The 27,058-nt window shown below is 38.5% G+C and overlaps 4 protein-coding genes across 4 annotated transcripts; 2 read left to right on the forward strand and 2 right to left on the reverse strand.

Annotated features, from left to right (window-relative positions):
• Positions 1-188: 188 nt before the first annotated feature.
• LOC108108433 (ATR-interacting protein mus304) lies at positions 189-3,117 on the reverse strand. The gene is made up of 3 exons (XM_017216487.1): positions 879-3,117; positions 588-767; positions 189-530 (listed from the first exon to the last, which is right to left on the reverse strand). Exons 1-3 carry the CDS (start codon positions 3,037-3,039, stop codon positions 301-303), a joined length of 2,571 nt encoding a protein of 856 aa, XP_017071976.1. The 5' UTR covers positions 3,040-3,117; the 3' UTR covers positions 189-300.
• A 325-nt stretch (positions 3,118-3,442) lies between these two features.
• On the forward strand, positions 3,443-5,558 carry LOC108108629 (DNA-directed RNA polymerase III subunit RPC4). The gene is made up of 4 exons (XM_017216729.2): positions 3,443-3,837; positions 3,896-4,272; positions 4,415-4,486; positions 4,539-5,558. Exons 1-4 carry the CDS (start codon positions 3,602-3,604, stop codon positions 5,102-5,104), a joined length of 1,251 nt encoding a protein of 416 aa, XP_017072218.1. The 5' UTR covers positions 3,443-3,601; the 3' UTR covers positions 5,105-5,558.
• A 34-nt stretch (positions 5,559-5,592) lies between these two features.
• Positions 5,593-6,622, reverse strand: LOC108108630 (probable 28S ribosomal protein S26, mitochondrial). Its single transcript, XM_017216730.2, has 2 exons — positions 6,333-6,622; positions 5,593-6,110 (listed from the first exon to the last, which is right to left on the reverse strand). The coding sequence occupies exons 1-2, from the start codon at positions 6,539-6,541 to the stop codon at positions 5,642-5,644; spliced, it is 678 nt and encodes a 225-aa protein (XP_017072219.1). The 5' UTR covers positions 6,542-6,622; the 3' UTR covers positions 5,593-5,641.
• Positions 6,623-7,104: 482 nt separating this feature from the next.
• LOC108108640 lies at positions 7,105-26,684 on the forward strand. Its single transcript, XM_017216741.2, has 7 exons — positions 7,105-7,643; positions 14,823-14,925; positions 24,483-24,645; positions 24,707-24,814; positions 25,014-25,178; positions 25,242-25,342; positions 25,428-26,684. The coding sequence occupies exons 3-7, from the start codon at positions 24,531-24,533 to the stop codon at positions 25,887-25,889; spliced, it is 951 nt and encodes a 316-aa protein (XP_017072230.1). The 5' UTR covers positions 7,105-7,643; positions 14,823-14,925; positions 24,483-24,530; the 3' UTR covers positions 25,890-26,684.
• Positions 26,685-27,058: the final 374 nt, after the last annotated feature.

The raw sequence follows: 27,058 nt of genomic DNA on the forward strand, positions 1-27,058 counted from the left end.
TAATTTTTCCAAAATGAAATGCTATTTATTGGCGGGTAATTTAAACATTTAAAAATATACAATAACCAAAAAACTAAACATAAATTTGGGAGTAGTAAAAACAATAATAATATTTTGAGTTAGGTTTTTCACAAAATAGAAAAGAAATTAAGGTTTTGTCTTTAACATTAAAAAGAAAACAGCTTATATATGACACTTAAACTTTATAGCACTTTATTAACAGACTTGTTTAAACTTTACAACTTATCGAAACATTAAAATCCTATAATGAAGTAGATATAAACTTAACAGATAACATTATTAATACAACTCAAACGTGTTCTCCTTCCGTTTAAGGGCACAAAAGAAGTCGATGTCGAGAAGTGTACTAGGATTAGCTATTCCAGCTGACTTTACAGATTTTTGGGTATCGGCATTCTTCACAATGCGATTCCACTCAGAGAGGTCGTTGCCTGGATTCTTGGGATTGGCTTCTTGATGGAGAAGTTTCAGCATGAAATGGGCTTTTATCAACTGGTTTAACAAACGCACTAAAATAGTAGAACACATTAGAAATAAAGAATAAAATAAAATGGTTTTTAATATACAATGAATCGGCTGAAATCCAAGCAAATCTGCATGCTCACTCCACCAGTTGCAAATAAGGCTGAGGTAGTGTTTGGTTGTCTCCTCGCAGTCGCGGAAAAGGCAGGTGAGGTAGTACTCATGAAAGATGAGGGTCAGCAGGTGCACCGCAACGCGGGAAATTTCACCCACCTCATCAGTACCTAAAAAGGTTAGCATTGGATTTTAAGAGTTGTCTTATATTGCTAAAAGCTCAATATTATTTAAAACAAGTTAAATACTACTTCATTAAGCTGTTTATAAATTAAACTAACCTTTTTTCCTCTCGTGCAACATCCATTGGTGCATCACCTGGAAGACAATTGAGACCGCACTGAGGCAAAGCTTTACATAGCACTCGCAGCCTTTACCGCGCTGCGTTGAACTGGAAGTTGAATTGGAATTTAGGTTTGAGTTTGATACTGATGCTGATGTGGATTCGCTGGAGATTGATCCTTGCACAGCACCAGTGAATGCGCAACTTAAACTGCTGCCTGCTTTCATTAGAGTACTTTCACTAGAATCCTCCTCGCCATCTTCTGCAAAGTACGGCAGCATTTCCAGAATGAAATCCGGTGGGTTCTTGAAGCACTCGAAAGCAAAGCGTATATGATTTCCTCCGATTTTAAGTAGTAATTGAAAGTGATCGCTTTTTAGAGGAGTTTCACTAAATAAACATATCTCCAGTAAGCCCGCATAGACCTGAAGAAAACAGGAGTCGGGACCAAATCGATAAACAGATCGAACTCGATCCGACACAAAGCAGTCCTTTGGACTATTTACACATAACTTAACCAATAGTTGAGGTTGTCGAAGGCAGCTGCAAAGGCAAGAGCTCAGCTCAGCAAATACCCAGGGACTAGGACGCGTAAAAACTAGTTGCTTAAGGAGATCAAAGAGAAAATCCTCATTCTGTTGAAGCAATCCCTCTCCTTGTAGAAGACTATTCAGGAGCGATGCCAAAGCTTCCAGCAAACCAAAATGTTTGTCAACCTCGTAGGAAAATCCCAGTTTTATAACAGCTTCAACGGCTACCTCTAGTAATCCCAGATCATTTTCCTTCCACTCTAGTAGAGCTCTGGAAATATTTTCCTCTTGCCGGCAAATCAAAGCCAATGTAGCCATGTAGCGACGCAATGGCACAGCTCTTTCGTTCTCATGCATGCTACCCTGCTGCAAAAGGGAGCTGTGATGAACTTGCTCCTCGAGGTTGTAGGGATTATATGGATATAGCATGCAATTGTGTGGAAAACCCAAGCTTTGAGCATATGAAGCAAACTCCACAAAAACCTTGCTGGCGGAGGAGAGAACTTTTGGGACGAGGTTATCCAAGGTTTCCGGTTGCGCCTGCAAGTGAGCGTAATGGAGGAGCAGTTGCTTCAGCTCAAGTTCAAAAGGGTTCCTTCTCTTTTTTCCTTCATCCTCTTCCTCGTTATATTCAAACATACTACCATTATTCGGCTTCACTCTGGACACAGATCTGTGCACGTTAAGCCTATGAAGACGGAGTAAGGAACGCTTCTCAGATGGGTTTGACGCAGCCTGCACAATGCTCATGCTTAAATTCATACTTCTTTCATGGGCCCTTTGCTGCGTTTTTAACTTGGTATACTCGGCATTTGTTATCTTTAACTCGATGTCCTTGGCTGCTATTTGTTTGGCCGCCTCCGCAACTTTTTTGTTGCAATCCCGGTTCGTTTCGTCGGCCAAAGCCAGCTTTTCCATCTTGCTCGCCTGTAGCTGCTGTCGCACGTGCTTCAATTCATCGCGAAGCAATGTTACCTCTCCCGACTTGACCTCATTGCGCTGGTTGCTGTCGCCCAGATTCTTTTCCAGCTGGGCCTTATCCCGCTTAAGGGCTTCGATCCGTTCCATGAGGAACTTGATCTGGTGTTCCTGCTGGCGAGATTGAGTGGCATTGATGCTCGTTGTGGATGTGGTCGTGGTTTTTTGTTGAACACTTGTAATCCTGGAAGTCGTGATCCTACTCGTACTTGGCTTCGGTTCTGGAAGCATTTTTGGCTCGCTGTCGATGAGAGTTACGGCCAGAAAATCAAAGTCATCGTCGTCTCCAAAAATGGCATCCATGTCCAGAGCAGTGGACGGTTTAGGCGCCGGTGGTGCTGGAGGTGGAAGCATTTGCTGGGTGCTGGTGGAGCCCTGGCCCATGGGAGCGAATTCACTGAAGGTCACCTCACTACTGGCAATGTCCACCTCTGTTACAGCCTTCCTCTTACGCTCTTCGGCTTCTATTTCTGCCTCCGCCATCTGAGTGGCCATCAGGATAACATCGTCGTCATCGTCATCCCAGAAAACCCCTTCAAAATTATTTCTCGGCGGGCTGGGCCGCGTTGATCCGCGGGTCACGCTGACATCCAGGCGGGGTTTTTTGGCCCGCGCAAAGTCTTTCATGGGGCCATATCGCTTAGAGGACATGGTTCCTTTTATAAGTTATTTTCTGCCCATGGGAAAAAACTATTTTGCCGGTTTGTTTTGTTTATAAAAACACAAGAATGTTGCCAGATCATTATCGCTAGAGATGTCAAATTAGCGATGGCAGTATACGAAGAAATACTGGTTGGTATAAAATGAAAAGTATGTATGAAATGGAAGACATGCTAAACCTCTGAATTACTTATTGGGCTTGCAGTTGTATTAACAAAGTAGCATATTAGCATTGCCAATGCTTTTTTTGTTAACTCAAAAGAAATTTTGCATTCACGCAGTTCCTTTAAAAATTAATCTTGTAATTTAATTTCCGTTACCATTAAGTATTTAAGTAGTGATACTGAAATCTGCTGGTCACACTCATAACTATCGACTGCTGTGTATCGGCATGTGGACACTCGGTTACGAATTGCCCAGCACTGCATGCTTATTAACCTCAAAAATCCAAAGAATTTAACGAAAATCTCGAAAGAAAACAAGAGTTCTTTCCCAGTATTTAGAGCGTAAAACCTTCCGTTTTACAAAAAACGGGAGGCGCGAATGGGACGCCATGCCAGCGAAGCGGGTGACGACAGCCACAGCAGCAGCTTCGTCTATTAGTGGAGCCAGTGGGTCCACTACTAACAATAATGGCCCGTCTGGGGGCGGGACACGTCCCCTGGAGGCGCTCAATGGTATGACCAGGCTAACACCCGCCCGCGACTTGACTCTCGGTGGACGTGGCGCTGGAGTAGCCAGCAAGAAGGTCTTTGCCCCCAATTTAAATGCAGTCCGAAACAAAAATGCGTTAGTAAAGCGATTTCCTAACGAAAACAATCATTTCATCATCTCAATTTACCTGCAGCAATGTCAAGACCTCCAAGGACACTACCCAACCCAGGAGTGGTCGCCGGGGTGGGCGTGGAAATGGCACAGGAGCAACACGTGGTCGTGGTGGAAATTCCGGTGGCAGCAATTCCACGCTTATCCAAACAGTGGGACTTTTCTCTGAGGGAGCAGGCGATGTCCATGTGCGAAGGTCCACTGGAAATGGTACAGCCTATTCCAGAGGCGGCGAAGAAGTGTCTGTGATCAGGAAAAGGTTGGATCGCAAGGACGACAAGAACCAGGATCAGAGGATTAAAGAACTCCTGGGCGAATCGGAGGCCAGCGATGCCGAGCTCAGCGAAGAGGAAGCTAACAAGACTGAGATGGCTCTCAAGCCCATCCTGCTGAAGGAGGGTAGGTGTTGTCATTTACTATTAAGAGTTTGTTTGCAAAACTTTTTGCTTTTATTTTGTTATGGATATAATCGCAAAAAAGGATGTATATAGTACTACAAAATCTCTCAACGCAATTAATGTTAATCCCTATGTTGCTATAGGACTTTGGGTCAACCAGAGCACACCTGTTGTGAAACAGGAGGAGGATTCCAGTTCAACATTAACACAGAAGGGTAAGATTTCGCCGCTTTAATCTATAAAAGCTAATTAAACATTACCTATTAGACACATTGGCCGTGGCACAGCATCTACAGCAGCTGCATGTGGCTGCTATGTCTGCCACTTTGGAAGAACCACCTGTCCAATACGGCCGATATCCGCGCAGTATAGGCAACTTTCTTGACTCCAGTCAATCGCAGATCTTTATCATGCAGCTGCCTGATGTATTGCCATCAGTGACTGATGATTCTGAGGAAACAGAACCAGCTGCAGGGGATCCCATTGCACCCAGTGATTCGGAACCCCCAAGTCCTGCAGCGAACCCCACCAGCGGATCCAAGGAAAGTGTATTACGACAGCTGGAAGAGGGTCAGATTGGGAAGATTCTGAGGTACAAATCGGGCCGCGTCAAACTCCAGCTGGGAGACACCCTATTCGACTTGGATATGGGTCTCGATCCTGGTTTCCTGCAAGAACTAATGTCTGTGACAGCCAACCGCGAGCAACGCAGCGCTAACATGATTAATTTGGGTCCAATTCAGGCCAAACTCAAGGCTACACCTGATTGGGTGCATCTCTTTGGGCAGCAGGAGGCGGCATCCAAACGAACGAATCCCTTACCGAGCACATAGCAAAACCTGCATCCTATCACCATAGTAGATATCTTATTTTGTAAATAGGCTGCGCCTAAGCTTAAGTTATTTCTATTCTAAATGCCGTATATAAACTTTAAATATAAAAAAAATTTATATATGATTTTCTAAGGAAATTACGCTTTGAAAGATTTCCACAGAAATAATAGTCTACAAAAATTAATTATTCAATCATCTGCTAATGGTTTCCCTATAAATCTTAGGAGAGTTGAACGAATTGAGAATTACATGTTATTGGACTTTGTATTAAATTTAATTTATTTACCTAACATTTAGGTTGAACAGGCATTTAAAAAAAGTTCATTGTCTTTAACAATCCTATCATCAAAGAACAACTTTAAGAAACTTCAGTTTCCCATTATCATAGTTAGTTTATGTAATTGAAAACGTTACAAATAATGATTTTGGCTGAATATAAAACCATAATTGCGAATTTCTTAACTTTCGTTTGAATTCCTAAGAAAACGTTTCAGCTAAAAAAGCACTTTTAATGTAACAACAAACTAAGACAATCAATTAATTACTCAAGACTTGCTGGTTGGGTTCAGGACTGACATCAGGAAGCTGAGAAGTGCTTCGCCCCGGGTAAAGATTTCCGGCCAGGTCAATGGCAAAGTTGTGGTCCACGGGATTGGCCAAGGCGGTCTCGATGGCTGCGTCCAAGTTCTCTCTGGTAATGTACGTCTTGGACCGCTCAATCTCGAGCAGAACCCTCTGCTGAGCCTGCTCTCTGCGCTCCTCCTCGCGCACCTGTCGTGCCTCCAATCGCTCCTGCACATAAGCCACCTTTTCTTCTCGCTCTTTGGCTAGTCGCTGGTCACGTTCCTTGGCAATAGCTGCGTTCCAAGCGGCATTCGCTTCCAGGCACTTCTGGAATTCGGCCTCCTCCTGCTCGACAGTAAGCACGATGTGGTCTGCGGTGGAGGTCTCCTCATGATGAATTACTTCTTCCCTTAGGAATTGTCGCACTGAGCGGAGTTGAGTTCTGAAATTAAGCGTTGTTATTATTAGAAGCTCTTCTGAATAAGAAAACGCCGTAAAAAGTAACGTTTCACTCAAAAAAGTTTTTAAGAATTTGAAATCGTAAACATTAATGCAACATTTTAAAAGATACTTGTGTTAGATTTAGAGTACGGTTTTAGGGCATTTTCTGTTGTTGCAACCAGAAATAGAACTGGGAGACAAAATTTACAGCTGGTCCACCTACTTGTACTGGTTGTGTAGCCTCATGAGCTCCGTTCGCTCCTCCTCGGACTGCTTCTTGCGCTCGGGCACGCGGAACATTTTGCTCTTGGCCACCGGCAGCCAACGCGGCTTCCTCCTCCAGCGGACAAATTCCAAGGCGAAGCTATTGGCGCCCGTTTTGCCGGCGGGCAGGGCGGACTGCGTCAGTAGTTGGCATCCCGCTCGCAGCATTCTTAAAGCAGTTTAATTAAAAAATATTAATTTTTACTTTGCTGCTGAACTGTTGTGCAACTCTGTTGGTAGTGAACTGGTTCCACGAAGTACGGTTACTGATTCCGTTTAGTGATGGCCAGTTGTAGTATGAAGCTATCAGCTGATAGAAAAATCCCACAGAATTTCATGAAAAACATCGTCTTTTCACTCTAAAAGGACGTTATTGCATTGCTTGTTTAAAAACTTTATTCGGCTTAAATTTGTAAGATTAAATAGCGGTATAACTACAATATATTTTGGAGTAACTACTTTATTTGTTTCATATCAAATATCTGTTAAGTTCAATGTCTGATCTTATTTCAGCGATTGTAACCCAAATTTTAATTTTTGTGATTTAAAAATGTGTACCCTAAAAAACGTTTTAATAGATAAAGTTTTATATTTTTCGCATAAAAAGCCGCTGGTTTTGTCGAAAAATTAGCCAGATATGCAACGCGCTAGTGTTTTACTCACGCTTGCGCTGAGCTCGCGCTTAAAAGCTTCGGTCGGCCAGGTGAACTTGACGGGAAGGTACGAAAAGTAACTGCTCAATCAGTCGCCGATATATCGCCGCGCTGGCCGCATTAACATTCGAGAAACTCCGCTTTTCCGACGCTTTTCTACGTGGGCCAGCTTAAAACAAAAGTCGCCTGCGCAGCCGGCGCGCCTTTAAAGTTTGTGTGTGTGAAAAAAGAGTTAAATATTGCAAAGTGTTAAGTAATCAGAGTAAAATTAGTGTAAAAGTGCATTATTTGTTGAGAAATTCCAAGGCAAAAAGTTCTAAAAGTTAACTCCCAGAAATGCACACACGCATACCAATGTAAACGAAAAGTTAAAGCGACGATCATTCATTACTTCTTCTTCTTCTCTTTGCGACGTGTTTCGCTTACCTGTCAAAACGCGTGTGTATTTGTGTGCTCCATCGCGTCCTCTCACTCGCTCTCTCTCGATTTGCACATGCAAAAAGACAGCAGCAGCAGCAAAAACAACAACTCCTCTTAAGAGCTTTCAAGTCGAAGTTCTTAACGTCGACGTCGGCAGAGCCAGCAGGCAGCGCAGCAGCAGCGAACAACTCGTACAGGTTTGTTGGCATTTTTTTGATATTGTCGCTTTTGATTTTTGTTTACCTCCGATTGGAATGGGAATTTGCGCTGGTTGGACTGTAAATATTGTCTCATATGTGGGGTGTCGCAATCGCTTACCACGCAAAGAACCCAATAAGAACGTTTCACGGTCCGATCGCTTTAAAATCCGATCCACTTTGCCTATCAAAGTCGTCGAAAAATTTGCCTTCTGAAAAATAAATTTTCTATATAAATCTGTTAAAACAGAAATAAAATACTTTAAAAACCGTATATTTTTCTTAATTTTGAATTTCTATTTGCAAAGCAGCTCGGCAATGACTTCCTTTTTAACTTCGAAATTAAAAATCGGTTGATCTGTTTTGCGTTTGGTTAAAATTAAATTTGTTTTAAATTTGTATTAAATTGTTTATATATTGTTTATTTTTTTTAACAGAGAATTAAATATTTTCGTCTAAAGTATCAAACACATCGTTGTGGCATTTGATCTTATATTTCTTATCGAATGGATCAGTCTGTTTACTTTCACATTCCCCAGAACTGTTTGTTCAGATATTAATCATTTTATTATGGGATAAGATTTCATATCTAGCAACGTGATTCAGATGAGTTATGATACACAACGATTGTAGAGCTATTGTACGATAAAAACTCGCCTTTTTAAAAAATAAAAGAAATTTAATGAAGTAAAGTATTTATATCGACTTCTTTATCCAATTGATTAAATATTTAGAATACAACATTTGCTAAACTAACTTTGGATTGTAATGGCTTTTGGGAGCAACCTTAAAAGTTAATTAATTTGCAAAGTAATAAGTTAGTTTTATATCAATTTTTATTTATAATTAGTTTCAATATTTATTAGTACCTGTTCTGAGAATATGATTATTTTTATAAACAAGTTATATACTGAACAAATTAAAATTAAAAGTAATAGTAAAGTTTTTGCAAGACTGCTTAAAACTCACAATTTTCTCTGCCAACCACTTACAATTTTCCCAGCCACATAACCCCGTTTGGCTTATCAACAAAGCTCATTAAAAATTCCAAAAAAGATTTACAACCTAAAGTCACTGCACTACCCGACGCAAAAGTCAAAAGTCTTGGCCTGAACGCCTGGGCAAGTGAAAAATCTGCTTGCAAATTTATTTACCTTTGTAGCTTCAACTCAACTCTTTGAAAACCTAAACACAAAAAATGTATAAAAATAATTATGCCAGCAGCACAGGCAACAGCAACAATATCAGCAAAACGAGTGAAACAGTTTAAATGACTTTCAGTCACGGCAGCTCAGCAGGTGTTGGTTATGAGGGGAGAAATCTGGGGGGAAGGGCTCTGACTTCAAGTTAAATATGCAAACTTTTCCCCAGTGCTCTGAGAATATTTGCAAATTCTGATAAGAGTTCCACCAACTGTAAAACCTAATTAGCAAATGTTGCGAGGCAATTAAACCAAATTACAAGTCTCCCTTCTAGCCATGTTGTAAGTTGGAAAACAAAATAATTGTCACAAAATGTCGCAGTGCAGTTTTGCACTTAATTAACATTTTTTAGTAGGCAAACAAAAGCGAAACTTTTGGCCTGCAAATAAAAATGTTTATGATTTCATAGTACATTTAAAAGATTTTGAGTAAAGTAAATTATATTTTTTGCAATTTTATGTTGTTTTTTCAACAACTCCCAAGTGCTGACATCATTAAGTTAAAAAACAACCCGAAAAAACCGGTAATCAAGTAATAGGGTAACGACAAAGCCAAATCACATTCTAAGGTCTAGAATAGGAAACGAAGAAAATTGGTCCGAAGCACTTCAGAAAATCCCTCAACTTGAAGTTTTTTTTCCTGGTTACTGTCATGATTTTGCTGGTAACCATCTTAGCCTTCCATCAAAGCGCCCAGCCAAGCGAAAGATTGACAAACTATATTTACGACTCCCTTCTGATGATCTCAGGCAAATGATGACAATCTGACACGCAAGGGAATTTATTACATTACATTTTCGCAGATAAAAGGTTTTAGCCAAGTCGACAACAAAGCCAGGAACCTGCCACATTTAGATAGCCGTCTGAAGAACTGACCTCAAATTTAATTACCAACTTAACCTTTTTGGGCAAGCAGGAAAATGTGGGTGCAGCCAATGTGACCTAATCCCGACCGAGTTGACCTATTAAGCGCAGGAAAAGTCAAGTTGGGGCAAGGAAATGAGGACATTTGACGTGGGATATGCTTACGTAAAATTAGCCTTAGCCAAAGTAAGCGAAAGTGTTGGCCTGCTCAATGAACGTTTTATTTTTATTCTCAACCAACTGGGAACAGTTGTCAGCCAGCCGATGGAGCGTTTTACGGGCCCATAAAACGGGGATAATAAAAATGTCCTGAGACACGACATGGCTTTTTCTTTTGGGTCTATTTTCGGACCAACATTTTATAGATTGCGCCCACCAATTTGACAATGGGAATTGAATACTAAATGATTAGTTGAGGTTGCTATCTTATGAGTAAGCGTTTGCTTAAATCGAATTGATAAATAAATAAATAAATACATTTTAAGTAAATCACTGTAAAACCTTCTTACTTAAGCAGTATAGTTGTAATTAAGTTTTCTGTAGAAATTGTAATGTTCTTCTTACTTTGAAGAAACATTTTAGATTTATGTCTGCCGATTTCCATAAACTCATATTCTTTGTGGACATCGTTAAATGCCAAACATATGAATGAAGATATTTATCTAGAATAGAGTATGCTCTTGTTCCTTGCAAAATGGCATTTCGTTTTCTTCGAAAGTGTATAACAGGCTAAGAAAGTTTCTCGGAAGGTTTGAATAATATTTCTTGTTAAGATCATTCGTAAAGTAAGGTTTGCTGGGGAAGATTGATGCGATAATTTAGCAAAACAAACTTAAAGGTATATATTATGCATTTCAGCAGAGTAATAGGTAATAAAAAGTCGAGACATTGGATTCTAGAGTTTTATCTTGTTAGAGCTGCGTTGACAGAACCTTTTACCTCAACCATGATAAGGATGATGAAGCTTGTTTATGCATTTTACACAGAAGTTTTGTTTTCGGTTTATTACAAGACTTGACTTCAGTTGACCCTGGCACGCGCTTTTCACCGAAGAGTTTTTAAATGGTTTCCCTCATCTTCTTTTTACGATTCGTGATGGTCACGTTTGGGTGTCTTATCTCTCATTTCACTTATCAAGTTTCGGGGAGTGGTTCGAATATATGGCTATAATATGCAAATGATGTTTAAAAGAAACTGGTTAGAGTTGAAGTCGAAGTGAATTATCAAGTTATTGTACAGAGATTTTAAACTTTGCTTTAGGATCGAGGAAAACGTTTTATCTAAGGAATAAAAAGTAATATTAAAAAAGTAAATTTATTAATTCTCAGGTTTTAATCAAATTATTAATTTTATACATATTTAAGTTTGTTATTATCTTAAATTTGTAATTAAAATAGAGAGGAATTCTTTCTTGAAAACCATCACCCATTTTCCAACGAAATGAAAACTCGGTCAAAACTCCACGGGGCAACCTTTTCTCCTCTCATTTTCGGCTACGAACTGAATTTCAAAATAAATTTCGTTTTCAATGCCCGAAAATTTGAAGAAAAACAACAAGGAAACCGGTTTTAACGGTTCGAAGAGCAAATACGCACACACACTCATAAGAAAAGGTATTTCATCTACCAAAAAACCAAAATCCAAAATGAAAAGTAGGTGACGTTAAGCACCGTTAGGCCTTAAAAAACTGGTCGTTGTTATGGTTCTTCTTCTTATTGTTATTGCAGATGCACAGAAAACAATTTGAGATTAATAATACGATTGTATTAAAAAATTTATAAAAACGTACATACATATGTGTTATAAGTGCAAAAATATTAATCATTTAAAAAATGTGTTAAATATTTTAGTTTTGTAGTTAACTTCCTATACTGAATAAAAAACAGAAACAGCTACTCAAATATTTACTTTTTTACATACATACATTTTGATTATATGCATCGTACATTTTTTTTAAATATTTTAATAGTTCCACATTTCTGTGCTGTATGTTGCTCTTCTTCTTTCCTTTTGTATTACCTTTTTTCCTAACAAAAAAGTAAACATTTTTCACGTTGCATGCGTGTTAAAGAATTTTCGTGTGTTGTTTGGCGACCACGCCTATCGGATTTTTCAATTTTACATAATGTGGGCAGGTCGACGGCATTGCGTTGAGCCGCCTAATACGAGGCGTGGCGCGGAGGGGCAGTGGGAAATGGGGAGCTCTGGTTGAGTAGCCAAATAACATTGAAAAAGCAACAACAGCGCAGACGCAGCAGCAGCCGCAACACGAAAAAACACTGGCGACGTCACAGTTGCGTGGTCAGCTTTCTGTGCATGTGCAAGTGGGAGAAAGAGAGGAGATACGGTTAAAATGAGAGGGGCTTGATATGAGGCATGTAGACAACAAGCCATGGTTAGAGAACAGTGGAAAAGGCTGAGTAAGCATCTTAATCAAAACAAAAATCTTGAAATATTGAAAGTTATTTGCTTGACTTATAAAGTATCACATGTTTTTGAAGCTTTGATTTTATTTAAAAATATTTTTTACATATGAAATTTTAAATGTGAAATGTTTGATCATACATAAATTAATAACTTTTTTCTTTCATAAAATATATAAAAAATTCGCTATTATAAGAGAAACTCTAGGTCCTTAAGGCGTTTATATATTGTTTATTTTTCAGTTTTGTATATAAGTTTATAAAACTACATTTAAGAAATCATTAAAATGTATGTATATGAAAAATGCATCATAAACCCAAGTCTTAGTATCAACATTTTCTTTTCATTGTAGCTCCACTGCAAAATTGCATTGGCTGTGCTGTGGTCTTCATGGTCAATCCAAACTTTAGCTTGTCTTATGCAAATTGACTTATTGCATTCTCTCCTACAAGTGTTCTATGGCCCTCCCCTTCTAGAATTGCTGCTATCACATTCGCACACTTTGACTGCGTAATTAAGTGCCCTTTTAATTGAGTTTGGAATGGCTTTTCTTCATCTTCCACAGGGTCCGTTCCCTCGGAGTTAGCCCAAAGCGATTTAGTATCTGGTTGTTACTTTTCTTATTTCGCTGCATTTTAATTGAAATTTATGCAGCTATTTAAGTGCACTGCTCTCTTTTTTTGGAGGGAGGATGCGGTTCAGCGATTCTTTTGTTAAAGTTTTGCGTTAACTTTGATTACATGAATCCATTTACTGTTCTATATTATGTTTTGTGAGTGTACGAGAGGGGGTTTTCCCAGTGCATTGATTCGAAATTGAAACTGCTTTGGCCATTGTCGAACAGGAAATTAGATGAAATAGCAGCTGCCCCAGACGGAAGCTTTCGGTTGCAATTAAACGGGGTGAGGCTTTCAACGAAAGTGCAGCACTCTGCTTGGGCCAAATCATTGTTAACTTAGCTTAATGGATTGCCAAAACTATTGGCTATTGTTTGGACACATTTCAAAAAAGTTTAGATAGGAAAATGGTTGTTATACGGAAAAGAGAAAAAAGAGTTTAGCAGTGCCAAACCAAATCACTCACTACGCTGTTTTAAGAGCAAATTTACAAAAAATTAATGGGTATGTAAAGAAATGGAATGTGGACTTGTATTTATTTAACAAAATATGCATAAAGAAAAAGATATATATATTAATTTCAGTTAGTAGTTTGGTAAAAATATTCCATTAGATCTCTCCTCCTAGTCAAATTTATTTAAACTTTTTTTAAAATAAAACATAATCTTTACTTTGATATTCCGTACAAATTTAAATTTGAAAAAACACTAAAACGCGCTAAATTAATTAGAATCCCCCTTAAAAATGTTAATTCCCGTCTTCCTGCTTATAGAAGTTTGCGCCGCGGTTGTAGAACAAAATTTTATTGGGTTTCCTTCATATCTTTAAGCACGCAATGGTTAGTAAATAGGAACAATTTTCCATTAATTGCAAGTATTAGCAATAATATTTATACATTCACGACTACCTTTTGTATGCAGATGAAGAGCTAAGATTAGCTACTCAAATGAATCTATTAAGAGTTGTTAAATAATACAAGTCTAATAAATTATTCTTCAGATTTTTATGAAATTGATTGGAAATGTCCATAAATCTCTCTCTTCATCTAGAAGCCAATCAATTTTCATTTAATAAACGCTACTCCGGTTACGAAATTGAACGAAATTTTTGGAATTCTTTTTTGGGTGGTTTCCAATTGCTCAATCGACAAAAATGCTTGAAGAGGTCAAGACTAAATGCTTCGACTTGCATAACACTCGAGAGCCACACAAAGAGACCACGAAATAAGACAACAATTTGCCCGCCTAGTTTTCAGCTTTTGTTTGGGGGTCAATTATAATTCATGTGAACTGCAAGTCTCTAATTAAAGTGTTTGTTTCTGTTGTACTCGTAGTTTTTGCCCAACCTAAAGGAGGGGAACACGAGGAAATTAGAAAGCCATCAACGAAGCTGTTTCGAATCGTTTGGATGCCTGTCAACTTTCGGTTGGGTTTTTAAGTACTTTTGATTGCTTTTCACCCATTGTCACGCCGCTGACTAACGTGATTCACGCAATTTTGTGGACAGGGACGGTGGGGCAGACGATTGCGAGGGGGTTCCATTAACCATTGTCACTGCCGGCGCAACTGGCATACAAATTTTTGTTGAAATTTTCTTGCTCGACTCTCCGGGTCTCTGGGGTAATTGTCATGCAATTTTAACTTGACAATTCAAGGCACGATTGCCCAGCTCAGCCCCTTTCCCCTTTTTTGATAAGAGTTTAAGTATTTGTTGCTATATTTGATGCAATGGATGTAAGCGAAGTTGCGTTTTGAGTTTATCTTTTAATTAAGGGAAGTGATTAAGGAGCTAAGATTGTAGTCTAAAATATTATCTTAGAAGTAATTATTTTAATTTGATGGGGAAATAATTGCCAATAAATAATCTTGTACGTGTATTGCTTTTATTACTTTACATCTATGGAAATGGGAAATTCCTTAAATTGTAAGCAAAGTTAAAACCAAGTAAATTCCCAAGCCACATACTACCATATGTGAGCTAATAAACTTCCGAGAATCCGTTCTGATTCATTGATTTTAAACATTGCAAGCAACTTTATTCTAATCTCTTGTGTGTATTTGTTTTACCTTTCAGATAGGGTAATATCCCACCCATAACGAATCCCTGAGTCATGGACTGTGGCAGAAGAAAAATAAGAGTTTGCCTAATTGAAATGGATTTATAAAATTTGTTAGAAGTAAGTATCTTCCGATGACCCAAAATAATAATTAAAACGAACATTCTTAGCTTTTCTAAGAATATTAAACTTCCCCAACATATTCTTAAGGTTTACTTTACTGAGAAAACAAAATATTTGCCGAATCAGCTTGAATTCCACACCAGCCAAAGCCAAGTAAAAGAATGTTCCCCACACTCTTCTGTCAAATAAAAATTCGCGGTCAAGGTTGTTAACCTGAACCGCGCCAGCCTCTGTCTTCGTTTTTTCGATTCTCATTCCTTTTAATTTTTACGCATTTTTATGAGCAGAAAGAGAATGAAATGTAACTGGTCTTGCGACATAATTAAATTATGAAATTATGTATACGCCGCGTAGAACCCAGCCAACAAATGCTAAGATACGAAGCTTGGATTGCCTATATAATCTATCTATGGCATCTATATTTGTGTTCTTTAAGTTTATAAGTTTCGATAATGTGTAATTTTGTCTTGTTTTTATGACAATTTTTATTCCAAAATTACATAATTTAAATGATTTCATTATTGATACAATACACTCTTGAACCTTACAAGCACCGAACAAAACAATCATAAATAATTGAATGAATGGGAGGGAGGCAATGGGGAAAAGACGACGACAACCGGTTCAATAACTGCCAACTGGAATGAGGCACAAATTAAATTACATTAAAAGGGCAGCGGCCAAAAGACGATCAACAATATTCGCATGACTCAACCGAAAGATACGCTTTTTTGATATGCTCATCCAATGCCTATTTAATCGAGCTAGAAATTCTCTTAAGTTACTTTTGAAGTATTCGCGGCGCCTCATTAGAGGCTTTTCATTTCGCTAACCTTTGCCTGCCCCTTCGTGGCAGACAATGAAAACTTGTTTTTCAACAATATCTGCGAGTGATTTACATTCTGTTAATTCCTATTTGATGTGGGAGTTTATGGAGGTATATACTCGGATATATATTTATTTATCTGCATATGAGAGAAACTTGTCTGGTCGACAATTGCCGAGTGGGATGCTTGGGGAAATTTGTGAATAGTTTAGTTTTGAGGTATTGTTATTACTTTGCACTCTCAGTTATGTGTTTATCAACCTTTTTTAATTGGATTTCATTTGCTTACACCAAAAGCTTAACAACTTGAAGTTATTAAATATTATATATGGGATACAGTTTTAAAAAATCAATAAGCTTTTTTTATAACATTATTCAAGATTAGGCCTCAAATTATCAAAGAGTATCAAGAACTTTTCCATACCTTCGTATGAAAGAGTAAATCATATTTAATAAATGCTTTTAAATACCTTCAAAAGCTTTCTCTTTAGGCTACTAATAAAAGTGTTAAGCACCCCTACTTTATGGCAGCTGTTTCTCCGGAAGCACTTTCAATCTGACGTGATTTTAATTGTTAATTAGTGGGCCAGCAGAGAGGCCATAACCAAAACATTTGCCTATTTAATTAGCCAACCAAAAAGTCCGAGTCATGGCAACAGCATTTTCATTTTGCCGTTGCCACGTCGGCTGACACAATCGCAAACGCCGTTTTGAGATGAGCAGCACGTGATTTATCGACTGCATCGCTAAGCAGTTTTCCCCTGAAAGCCCAGACCCAGAGCCAAGTCCAGACACACTTGAGTGCCAGTTGGCCATTCATCCATCTGAGCAGTTTATAGAGCCTCTGGGATCCCCTGGTGCTAGGCAGTTTTGCTGGGCTATGTTTATTTACTTATTGGTGTGAAGTTGCAAGTGTCGAATAAATCTGATAAGGCTGGAAAAGGTCTAATAGGGATTGGAGGGAATAAAAAGAGATAAGATAGGATTCTCTGGTTTTTAGTAGTTAAATCAATAAATATTTATGGTTTTTATTAGTTGAGCTCTAGCAAATACATTTGTAATTAGTTCATTAAACCATACACAATCTTGGAAATTCTTTAATTAATTACAAATTATAATTATAAAGCTTATACTCGCGTGTTCAAGCTAGAAATCACTCTATTCGTTGGAATATTTGAGAGGAAAGCAAAAATTGCTTCAGTAACTTCTGCTTTTGCTTAAGAGATATTTCTAAGTTCGTAATGGCAGTTCTTTCTTATTCGCATCTAAAAAAGAGACTTAAATAAATACCTTTTAAGTACTTCTCCATCAATCACCAACTTACTGAAATGACTAAAAATCTATTTGAAGACCTTGAATGCTTGCCAGAGGCTTAAATTTAGGCAAAATTAAACTAAATAAGTGGCAATAACTTCTTGGCCAAGAACCTTTCCAAATCCATGTAAAACAGCAAGCTTCCGCATTTCTGGGCTATAAATCGCTTTTTAACCAGATAACGGACCATCTTGGGGAGTTGGTTAGCTAGCTAGTTAGTTAGTTGGCAACGCCTTGGGGCGTGGAGAGCGGCACGCAGAATTATTAACTGACAGTGGCAGCCATTAACAATGCGCACACACATGCACAAGAGTCGTTCTTGCAACATCAGCAACATGAACAGCAGCAATATGAGCAGCAGTAACATCAGCAACAGCAGCAAGGTGTACACTGGGAGAAATATGCTGCGTTGTTTGATGATTCTAAAATTGAATTTTAATATACTTCCTTTTCTGGATAAATCTTATCTTCTTTCTTATCTTATAATTGTATGCAAAATATTTCTGTCGTCGATTCCTGAGTTAGTTTTCATTTCATTTTTATTCTATAACACACCAAGTCTTGTTATTTCTCTCTGTGTAATAACAAAACATGAGCTGAGAGATTATATCTAATCTTTGACCAGATTTTTGGGAACAAAATTGTAAGACAATAATTTCGAGTGCAGGCTGCAGCATCAACGGCCGCCTCGTTGCACTTTCCATTTGCCAAGTCAGTGAGCCGCAAGCAGCTCCATTCTGCCTCAATCTTGGACCGGCGAACGTCCCCGATGCATTGGCTACTTTAGCTAATGACTTTATTGAATCGACCGAGCCATATCCCCAGCCCGATCTAAGAGCCCCTGGACCTCCTCATGCCTCAAGCCGTCCGCTTCTGTTGACTCTTCGTGTGACTTTTGCCGTAGCAAGCGGGAAATTAGCACAAGCAAATTAAATGAATAGACGACAATGGGCCATCATCATTATACAGAACGTGTTAGCATCGCCTTGGGTGGCGACTCAAGCAGATCAAATTGGGTTACTATGGGAGCAAAGACTTCAAAATGGAAATGGAATGGGGTAATTATGACTGCTATCATTCGTTTAAGCTTTGAAAGCTGTTTTTGCTATGTTTCCCTAATATTACTAAACGTTTTTTGTTCTAAGCTAATGTAAGAAATGTTATTAACATTCAACGTATACGTGATGTGAGCATAGGAAGTTAGTGAATGTTACTAAAATGTTAAAACTTGGGGTTATCTTATTCTTGATTTTACTAGAAATGCCTATAAGATACTATACTATATAATATATTAACTGAGAAGCCAATAAAATAAAGCCATAGGTGCATATTCATAAAGCTGCATGTTTTACAACCACTAAACCTAAATAGTTTGACTTGCAACTAAGTTGAGTTAATGCGTGAAACGTTTGAACACGGCTGCTTCGACTATAAACATTCAAGTTTACTTAGAACTAAGACCTAATACCTGAGACTTAACTAAACATGCCCCAAGCAATGCCTCATTTCCAGCCACCCTTTCTTCCTGCCTGGCTCATAGCAATTATGCTTAATTGTTTGACACGGCCCAAGAAGATGGTTAACCGTTTCATGTAAAATGCAGCACATGTTATGTAAATAACGGTTTTACCTATGCAACAACATAACAACCAAGTCACGGGCGGTGAGGGGGTCAGTATAATATGATTAAGGGGGTTGAGATGGTGGGAAAGATGGCAAAGTGGGGCAACAACAGCTGGCAACAGAACAAAATGTTTTCAGTGTTGCGACGGAGAGACGCTTTCCCGCTCTTCCTTCCCTCAGCTTGATGACAATGTCTGACACACATATGAAAATGGGGTTGGGAAACGGGAGGACTTTGTGGGATGTTTACACTTGCAAAAAGTATGTTTAGGATTTTCAGGGGTTTCTTATGAATAAAAAGAGAAATTAGAAACTTAAGGCGATAAAGTAAAGGTTTGTATTTCCCTGAAATATCGGGAAAACGTAGGTTTATTGACTTTATAGAAGGCTATGGAATATCATCTAATCCACTGCAATAGGTTTAAAGTGAAGCTTTGTTTACAAACTGTTTATATCTTTTCTTAAATTTCTGTTTCTAGTTTTTCAGTGTAAAGGGATGGCTAACAAGTATTTGAGGGCGTTGGCAGTTTGATTGTTGTTTGCACAACTTGTCGCACTTGCAGCATGTTGCACGCTTGTCATAACGATAGATAAATACTAACTGAAAAGTATAGGAAAAGGAGAAAAACGCTGACAGTTTACTGAACTACTTATGGCTGAGTGCGAGCGAAAGAGATCGCCACCATATAGATAGCGTCTAGGGCTTTTGTTAGACAGAAACTTTCACCCAAAAAAAAGAAAATGAAGTGTTTCAAGAAGCAGCAACAAAGTAAAAGTTTTTCACAATTCAACGAAACGTGAAAATCTTCCAAAGAAGCCAGAGTGGGATAGGGAATAGGGATCCAGGGAGAGAGAGAGACAGCAAATGGGAGCTTCCGTTGGCAGCCTGAAGTGAAATGTGTTAACCACAAATCAAACAAGAACAGCAATTATAAAGCCAGCTGGAAAGATGACAACAAAGATGAACACAGCTTGAACTAACATATTTCCATTTCTTTAAACTAGTTTGACCCATTTACTGGACCTACCAGTGTTTCTTTTCCCTCAAGTTATAAATTGTATTTGAACAGAGATTTCCATGTTGGTTCTTTGTTGGCTCTAAAGCCTGGGAATCTGCTGCTCTCCAGAAAGTGGAGCTCTCTGATCGTCTGATAGAGCGGAAGTTGTTTCTTTCATTCCCATTTCGCTTCTTTTCTCAACTGTTTTAAGTTTGCCTTGGGAATCTTCAACTAAATTTTTGCTTACATTAGAAAAAGTAAATGAACTATCAAAGTAAAGTAAAAACTTGTCCAATACTTATAAGCAGAGTATTGAGTAGTATGAAAAAACCCTTGAGTATTATCTAAATTAAGTTTTCCATTCCAACCGACCGCAATTCCAATTAAACAAAATAACAGAATAAACCCAAATTTCGTTAACTGTCTGCTCTGTCACTCAATTAAGACAAGTTCTAACCTCACTTGACTTTGGCTTGGCAAAGTGTATATTTACTACCCCCAAAAAAAGAGGAGCCTTTGGCAAAAACAAAATTTCCACTCAGTTTTACACAGAGTTCAGAGTTTTCCAAGGCAACGGCTAAGGCAGAAACGGCACAAACTTTTCCCCAGCTGTTGTGGCCTGTTTTGCACTTTGCCATGGCAACAAGTGCGGCCAAACACAAACAAAACAAAGAAAATTCAGCACGGAAAACTCTTCACTCGCGTTGCCAACTAACAACGATTTAGAACTTTACTTTTGGTTGATAGACCTTGAGATACCCCTTTAAAAAAATATGATTTCCAAGATTAAATAATATTGATATTTATTTGATTTTGAATATATAAATTTTAACAAATGCTAGGGGGATTAGGGTTTCATTCGGAATAACTTCTTAGATAAACAAAGGAAAATTCCATGCGTAGACGTTTTCCTAAGAACTAATATGATACCCTTTAATTCAACAGTATAAAAATCAAACAATAATCCAACCACGATTCGGGTGAAAATCAATAGCTGAAAGGTGGAAAATGCAGGTGAAGAAATGTGAGTCGAGGGATGGAAAGGTGAGAGCCACCATTAGAGAGTCCGCGACACGTTTTTCCATTTGATTTGCAGGCGTGCGAGTCGATCCCAGTCGAGGTTGGCCGACAAATTGAAGTAAATTTCCTGTCTGGGTTTTTTTCTGTTGTTCCTGGTCCGACTGACTCGCTCCCACTGGTGACCCAATTTCCGCGGAAAAGCGACTTTTCATTAGTCTAAGTTCCCTTTTATTTGGGTTGCGCTAGGTTGGCCCTACGTCTGGTGAAATTTGCACATTTTGTTGATTAAGTGAGTGAGGCTAATGGGTCTGGAATGGATTGGCTGGGTCTGGACAGTCCTCAGAAGGTTGTTGGCCTTTACTTTTTCCGCTGTGATCTGTGTTAAATTGCTTTATTTGGCTGGCTTTCGTTTCCCAAGTTAATTGATTTTCATTCGGCTGAAATGCTAATGGAAGTACGACGAGTTGAACTTTAAGCTGGGAGTTGTGTCGCAGATAACTCGAATCCAGGTGACTAAGCTGGTCTTAATGGGCCCCAAGCACGGCAATTGACTGTGCTGTTTTCGTGCCAAAATAAAAGTACTTTAAAGAAAGAATTTACTTTACTCTATTTGTGGATACATGCAAGACTGGGCTAAGAATATGAATTATTAATTACATAAGAAAAGTAAAAAAAGAGAGTAGAAATCAATAGAAAATATACAATAAGTGTTTGGAAAAGGAAAAGAAATCGATTTATATAGAACTGAGGTAAGTGGAGAGAAATGCAATGTCTTAAGGGTAATAAATTAAGGATATCGGCTATATGATATCTTATATCATTCTAACAGCCTTAAACCTTACAGCAGTCTTTAAATATGCAATATTAACTTTTAATTTAATCTTAAGAAATTAACATTCATGGAAAGTGTATTTGCAAATTCTAAAATATGTATTATATTTGAGCAAGATAAACTTAATCTATACCCGATCAAACTCGAACTAAGTCAAACTTAGGTTTCTTCTCTTATTGGAGGTTTGATTCATGGTTATGGCTTAAGTTGGAAGATTGAAAGACCCGGGAAACCCACACGAAGTGGCTGCCACATCATGTGGCAATGCCAAGTGTGGTTGACTTGCTGGACGGCCCGCTGACAATTACACTTGGTGGCTTGGCCAGTCGTGTTGGGCACTCAATAAGCAACAGTAGAACATACATATAGCGAACCTTTCATAAGTAGATGAAATCTAAGTCCTAGCATCTCTTCTAGATTTATCTCAATTTTAAAGCATTTACTATTGTACAACATCCTTCAAGCTTATACCAACTAAGGGTAAATAAGAATATACATTCAGTAGACACCTTTACCTTTATGGTTATACTTCATTATAAAAGCTATTTAAACCACAGGTTTAAGCAATGTTTACTGTACATTCTTTCTTGACACCAACGCACGGCGTGTAAATCATATAAACATATGCACATCACCTCTGAATCACGCTCTTAGCCGGGCAATCAAAATGGCCCAGAGCTCTGTGGCTCAGTCTCCGATCCCCAACACCGCTTTGGGCCTCTTTCCTCTGCCTTCTCGACCACCTACACACGATCACCAATGTGCTGGAATGAAAAGAGTCTGGAGGAAAACAAAAATAAAAGAAGCCACGCGACGAGTCTTAACTTTGTGGTGGTTAGGGAAGAGGGAAGAGGAAGAGGAGAGGAGGAAGAGTCTCCCAATGGAAATTTATGCAAGTTGAAAATCGTGACACAATTGAGAAAAGTTCATTCCGTTGACTTTGACTTGGCCTGGCTTTGGCTTTTGATTTGGCTCTTACTGTGGCCTGAGCTCCGACTCGTAGGTTAGCTGCCATTTGTTAGCCACACAACAAAGTTGCAGAATGAATTGGGAGGAGTAGATTGAATAGGCCATAAAGAACTTGGATTTAAAGAAATGGGTGAAAAGTCAAAACGGTGATACCTTAAAGGTTTTTAATTAAAATGATGTTAAAGATTAATAAAAGATAATGCACATGTTTGAATGTGTATTACAACGTCATGTTAAACACATTGCACTTAAATAAGAAAAATCTATCAGAAGCAGTTAGTCTTTTTGAGATAAATTTGATCATAAGAAGAAATGTAATCATATATCATAAAGGAAAATTCTTTACTATTAATGATTGATGATTGCTCTAGTTTACTCAACAGTAAAGTAAAGATACTTATGTCTGGGCATTTCCAAAATAATGTATCTGCCAAGAACTATTCTCTCGAGAATTTCGAAATCTACGTTCCACTCTGGCAAGCAAAGCCGTGCCTTCCTCTTGGCCAACTTTCGAGCCAAGATGCAGAACCATCAGCGGCATTCGTTGAGGTAATTTAAGACGGGCGGCACACATTCTCCACCCCTCCCTTAGATTCGCCTTTGCATTCACTCCACTGTCTATTTACCGCTAAGAGCAACAAACAGCGTCTGGCAAACATCGTCAAAATCGGAGTCTCCACTCCAATTCAGTTGCCAAGATGAGGCAACCTCATCTCGGATTCATTTGGATTTCTCGGGCAGAGTGTGTCTCCAGTTTCTGGTTTCTGGCATTTCAATGCTCGCTGCGATCTCTCGTTGTCATTGAGGACTCTCAACTTACTTGCATGTGATACTATTTAAGCCATTACAAGGGGAGTGGGGAGTTGAGTGGGGCTTATTGAGAAGGCTGTTAAGTTTATTAGCATGAAGGTAGAAGGCATTCACTCTTGAGGTTCTCAGTTGATGCGTGGAAAAGATTCTGCAAGACAAATGATGATTGTAAGGGCTTAGGTGATAGTAGATATTTTAGATGTTTGTTAAAGGATCTTTATGCTTCGTAATTTCGTTAAGGAGTAAGAGTAGTGTAGTATTCCTTAAGAATTTTCTAATATTTTGAATCAAAATATTCAGTTAGGTTTCGTTAAGTTAGTAAAAGAATAACCTTAATTAATATGAATACCCTATTAGCACTCAATATTTATACTGCCACATTTCAAATAAAACATCGTGGACTATTTTTAACGTTTACTTTACAAAAAATACGTATACGCCCCGTTGATATAGTTATGCCAATTACCTACTAAATGCTATTTTGCACGCGGTCTTTAATAGCTCATCAATTAGCCGAGAGCTGTCAAAAAATAACTGGCATACCTCTCGTTGAACTTGTCTTTGGGGGTAGCTATAGACAGTCTATAGATACCCGAGAAATATTTCATAAAATGGCATTTAATTACATGTAAGAGGAAATCGGTTTAAGGCTGAAATCCGCTTACGGAAAAAACGCAAACAGAGGAAAACTGAATCGAGAGCTTTTGTGTATCTTTCGGATACAGATACGTGTGCGACCTACACAAACATAGATATTTCTCTGCGTAAGCATTCTTTTTTCTTGGTCTTTTTTTATGCAATCTCAAGGTCAGCGGCAAGTAGCTCTTTATGTATGAATGGGATCTAATTGTTCGTGATGAGAGCACACGGCTCGATGCGAGGATGACAAAGTGCTCGGCTGGGTGGGTTATGAGCTGTGTGGGTGGCTCCTCCTCCATAAGTACATTTGCTAATTCATGTAAGAAGATTTTTTTGGGGAACAGCTAAGCTTCTTCGGCGTTGTGTTCGCATTTCAAATGCGCTTGACAATGGCATTTTTATGTATCTTTTGGATTGGCAAATGTGGCTCAAAGTCAATAGGCATTTGACATAATTTGGGTGGATGTGTTCTTCATTATTTAAACAAGTGTCTTAAATGTCTTATTGTGGTTTATTATTTCAGCTCGTTGGATCTCAATTGCATTGTTATCGTAATGCTGTACAGTAAAACATGGCAAAGTCGACACTTTATGCTGCTGGGGTGACCTGTCTGGGCTTTGTTTGTTTCGCCTTGGCATCTGTGGCCATTGGCATACCCATCTGGGGTTACTACGATAGTCCATCGGGTGAGTGTGTTCTGTAAAATATTTTAATTTTGTTTATCTAATTGGAATTCTTCCATAACAGGCGGCTATGACTTCGATCGAGGTTATTTCGGACCGTTTAAGGTCTGCAAGCAATTGACGTACAATCGCGAGAAATGCGGCAACGATGTATCAAAGTTTAGGTTAAACAGTAAGTATTTTATATTAAGAAGCTATGAATTATGAAAGACTTAATAAAATTAAGTGAATTAAATGGACAGGAAAGCTCTTCAAGCCCTTTAAAGTTTCTATTTGGTTCTAATTTGATTTTAAACAGCTTTTCCCTAATATCTATGTACCTATTACTTATTACCTTTAAGTGCACAATAATTAATAAATTTCCCCTTCAGATGCAGTTTTTGTCAGTGGACTCTTGGCCATTGGCAGCTCAGCCGCGCTGGGCATCTTCTGCATTCTGTCGGTCATTCAACACGCGATGATCTCATCCAGGGAGAAGGTGGTAATGCCCTACACAAGTCTAGTGATAGTGAAGTTAATGTTAGCATTGCTGGGAGGTGAGTTCGTATGGGTTTGCCCAAGAGCGATAAAGAAACGTAATTTAATTGAAATATTTCCAGGGGTTCTGGCCATCATAGCGACGGTTTTGTTTGCTCTGCAAATTGATGAGCAGGAGCGCTTTGGCTTCAAGATATCAAGGGGCATTTCCTTCTACATACAGGTGATTAATGGTTAATTACTCATCCACTTAATGGATAAGGCTTGCTCTTTATTCAGATAATAATCATTTTTATTTCATTTCTCAGATTGTGGCGATTGTGTTGACCATTGCACTTTTTGTGGCCGCCCTGTACGATGTGATCTATTCGCGCAGTCCAGGTGGAGATCCCACAATGGCGCTGGATGCCTCATCTCCGGGCAGTGCCACCACCTTTAACAACCCGGGCTTCAAGGAGCCGCGCAGTCGCAACGGCGTCTCAGTGACGGACGCCTCCGGTAAACCGTACAGCGGGATCCGGAATGGAGCGGGAACAGCGGGCAGTGTGGCCTCCATGAGCACCACGGTGACCAGCGTCTCCAATGGCTCCACCCTCGACTCGGTGACACGTTCGCCACTGCGATCGAGTCTGAAAAAGCCAAGACCCCGGCCGGATCCAACGTTGGGCATTCAAAATCCCGGCTATTCCGGTTCGGGAAGTTCGCCACCAATGAGGCGCAATGGCAGCGTTAAGAAGGTTAGGATTCAGACGCACAGCACCGAGGTGTAAGATGGTTTCAACCATTTAGATTTAAGACCTTCAACAAGCAGCAAACAAAAGAAAAACAAAAGAATAAAAATTATCAAAGACTGTGTACAGTAGCAAAAAAAAAAGACACAAAGAAAAGTTAAGATGAGTAACTTTAGTAGGTGTCTCTCATTAATTAATTGATAATTTCCCAATGCAAATTGAAAATTCATTTTCATTTGTCTTCCAAGAAGGATGCATATTGTTCATTTGGCCAAGACCAAAATTTCTGTAAGCAACGGTTTCCGTCCACGGGCAAGGCAAGAGTATTTAATTCGAAATGAATTTCCCAGAAGTATTTGATTTTCTATATACCTCCCTTAAGTGCCCTTAAGACCACGCCCCAGTCCCCAGCACTTTGGAAAGCATTATCCTCGAAAACACTGGAATACCAATCTACATATAATTAATTTGCAATATTCTTATTTAACGACAAACAAATAAACGTAAGCATTATAAAGCAACATTTGTAATATATATAAAAAATCAGAACGACACAAATTGTTATTTTTAATTAAGTTTAAGTCAAGGCGTCATGAGCGAGTTTCAAATAGATTTGATAATTGTATGTTATTGTTAGAAATACTTTAAACCGAAAGCGTTAATTAAACTAATGGAAAGAATATAGCTGTTGCGCTAAGATTTCACTATTAAAGACACTTAGATTAATTGCTAAGCTTGTTTGTTTAGTTTTTTGTAATTTAATTGGAAAATGTGTTTCATGTTTTTCTCTGTAAGCTAAGGAAATACTAAATAAAAGCAGAGAATAAACATAAATTGTCTTGTTTCTTATTTGGGGCACATAAGAATGTTTATGAACACAAAATGTTAGTTTACAATTTTTGAATTTCTGTTAGTGGTTGATTTGAACTGCTTAACGCGCGGTTTTGCTTCCAGTGAAGCAGTCGATTATATACTGCTTGCGAACAAGCAGTTAAAGCAGTTTGTAGTTCAAGTTCTGTTAACAGAAAATGTTAGGCCTAGACTCTGTTAAGCTCAGTTTAAAAGAAAACGAACTAAAACTGGAATATAGGAGAAACGTATATATTTTTAAAAATATTTTTATAATTAAACGAGTTAAATTAAAAAATATAACAGAAATAGTAAAGTTATAAAAGGTATAAATAAGACATTTGATTCGTTACTATCGT

The sequence above is a fragment of the Drosophila eugracilis genome, unplaced genomic scaffold (assembly GCF_018153835.1).
Source record: "Drosophila eugracilis isolate 14026-0451.02 unplaced genomic scaffold, ASM1815383v1 contig_2154, whole genome shotgun sequence".
Taxonomy (NCBI): Eukaryota; Metazoa; Arthropoda; class Insecta; order Diptera; family Drosophilidae; genus Drosophila; species Drosophila eugracilis.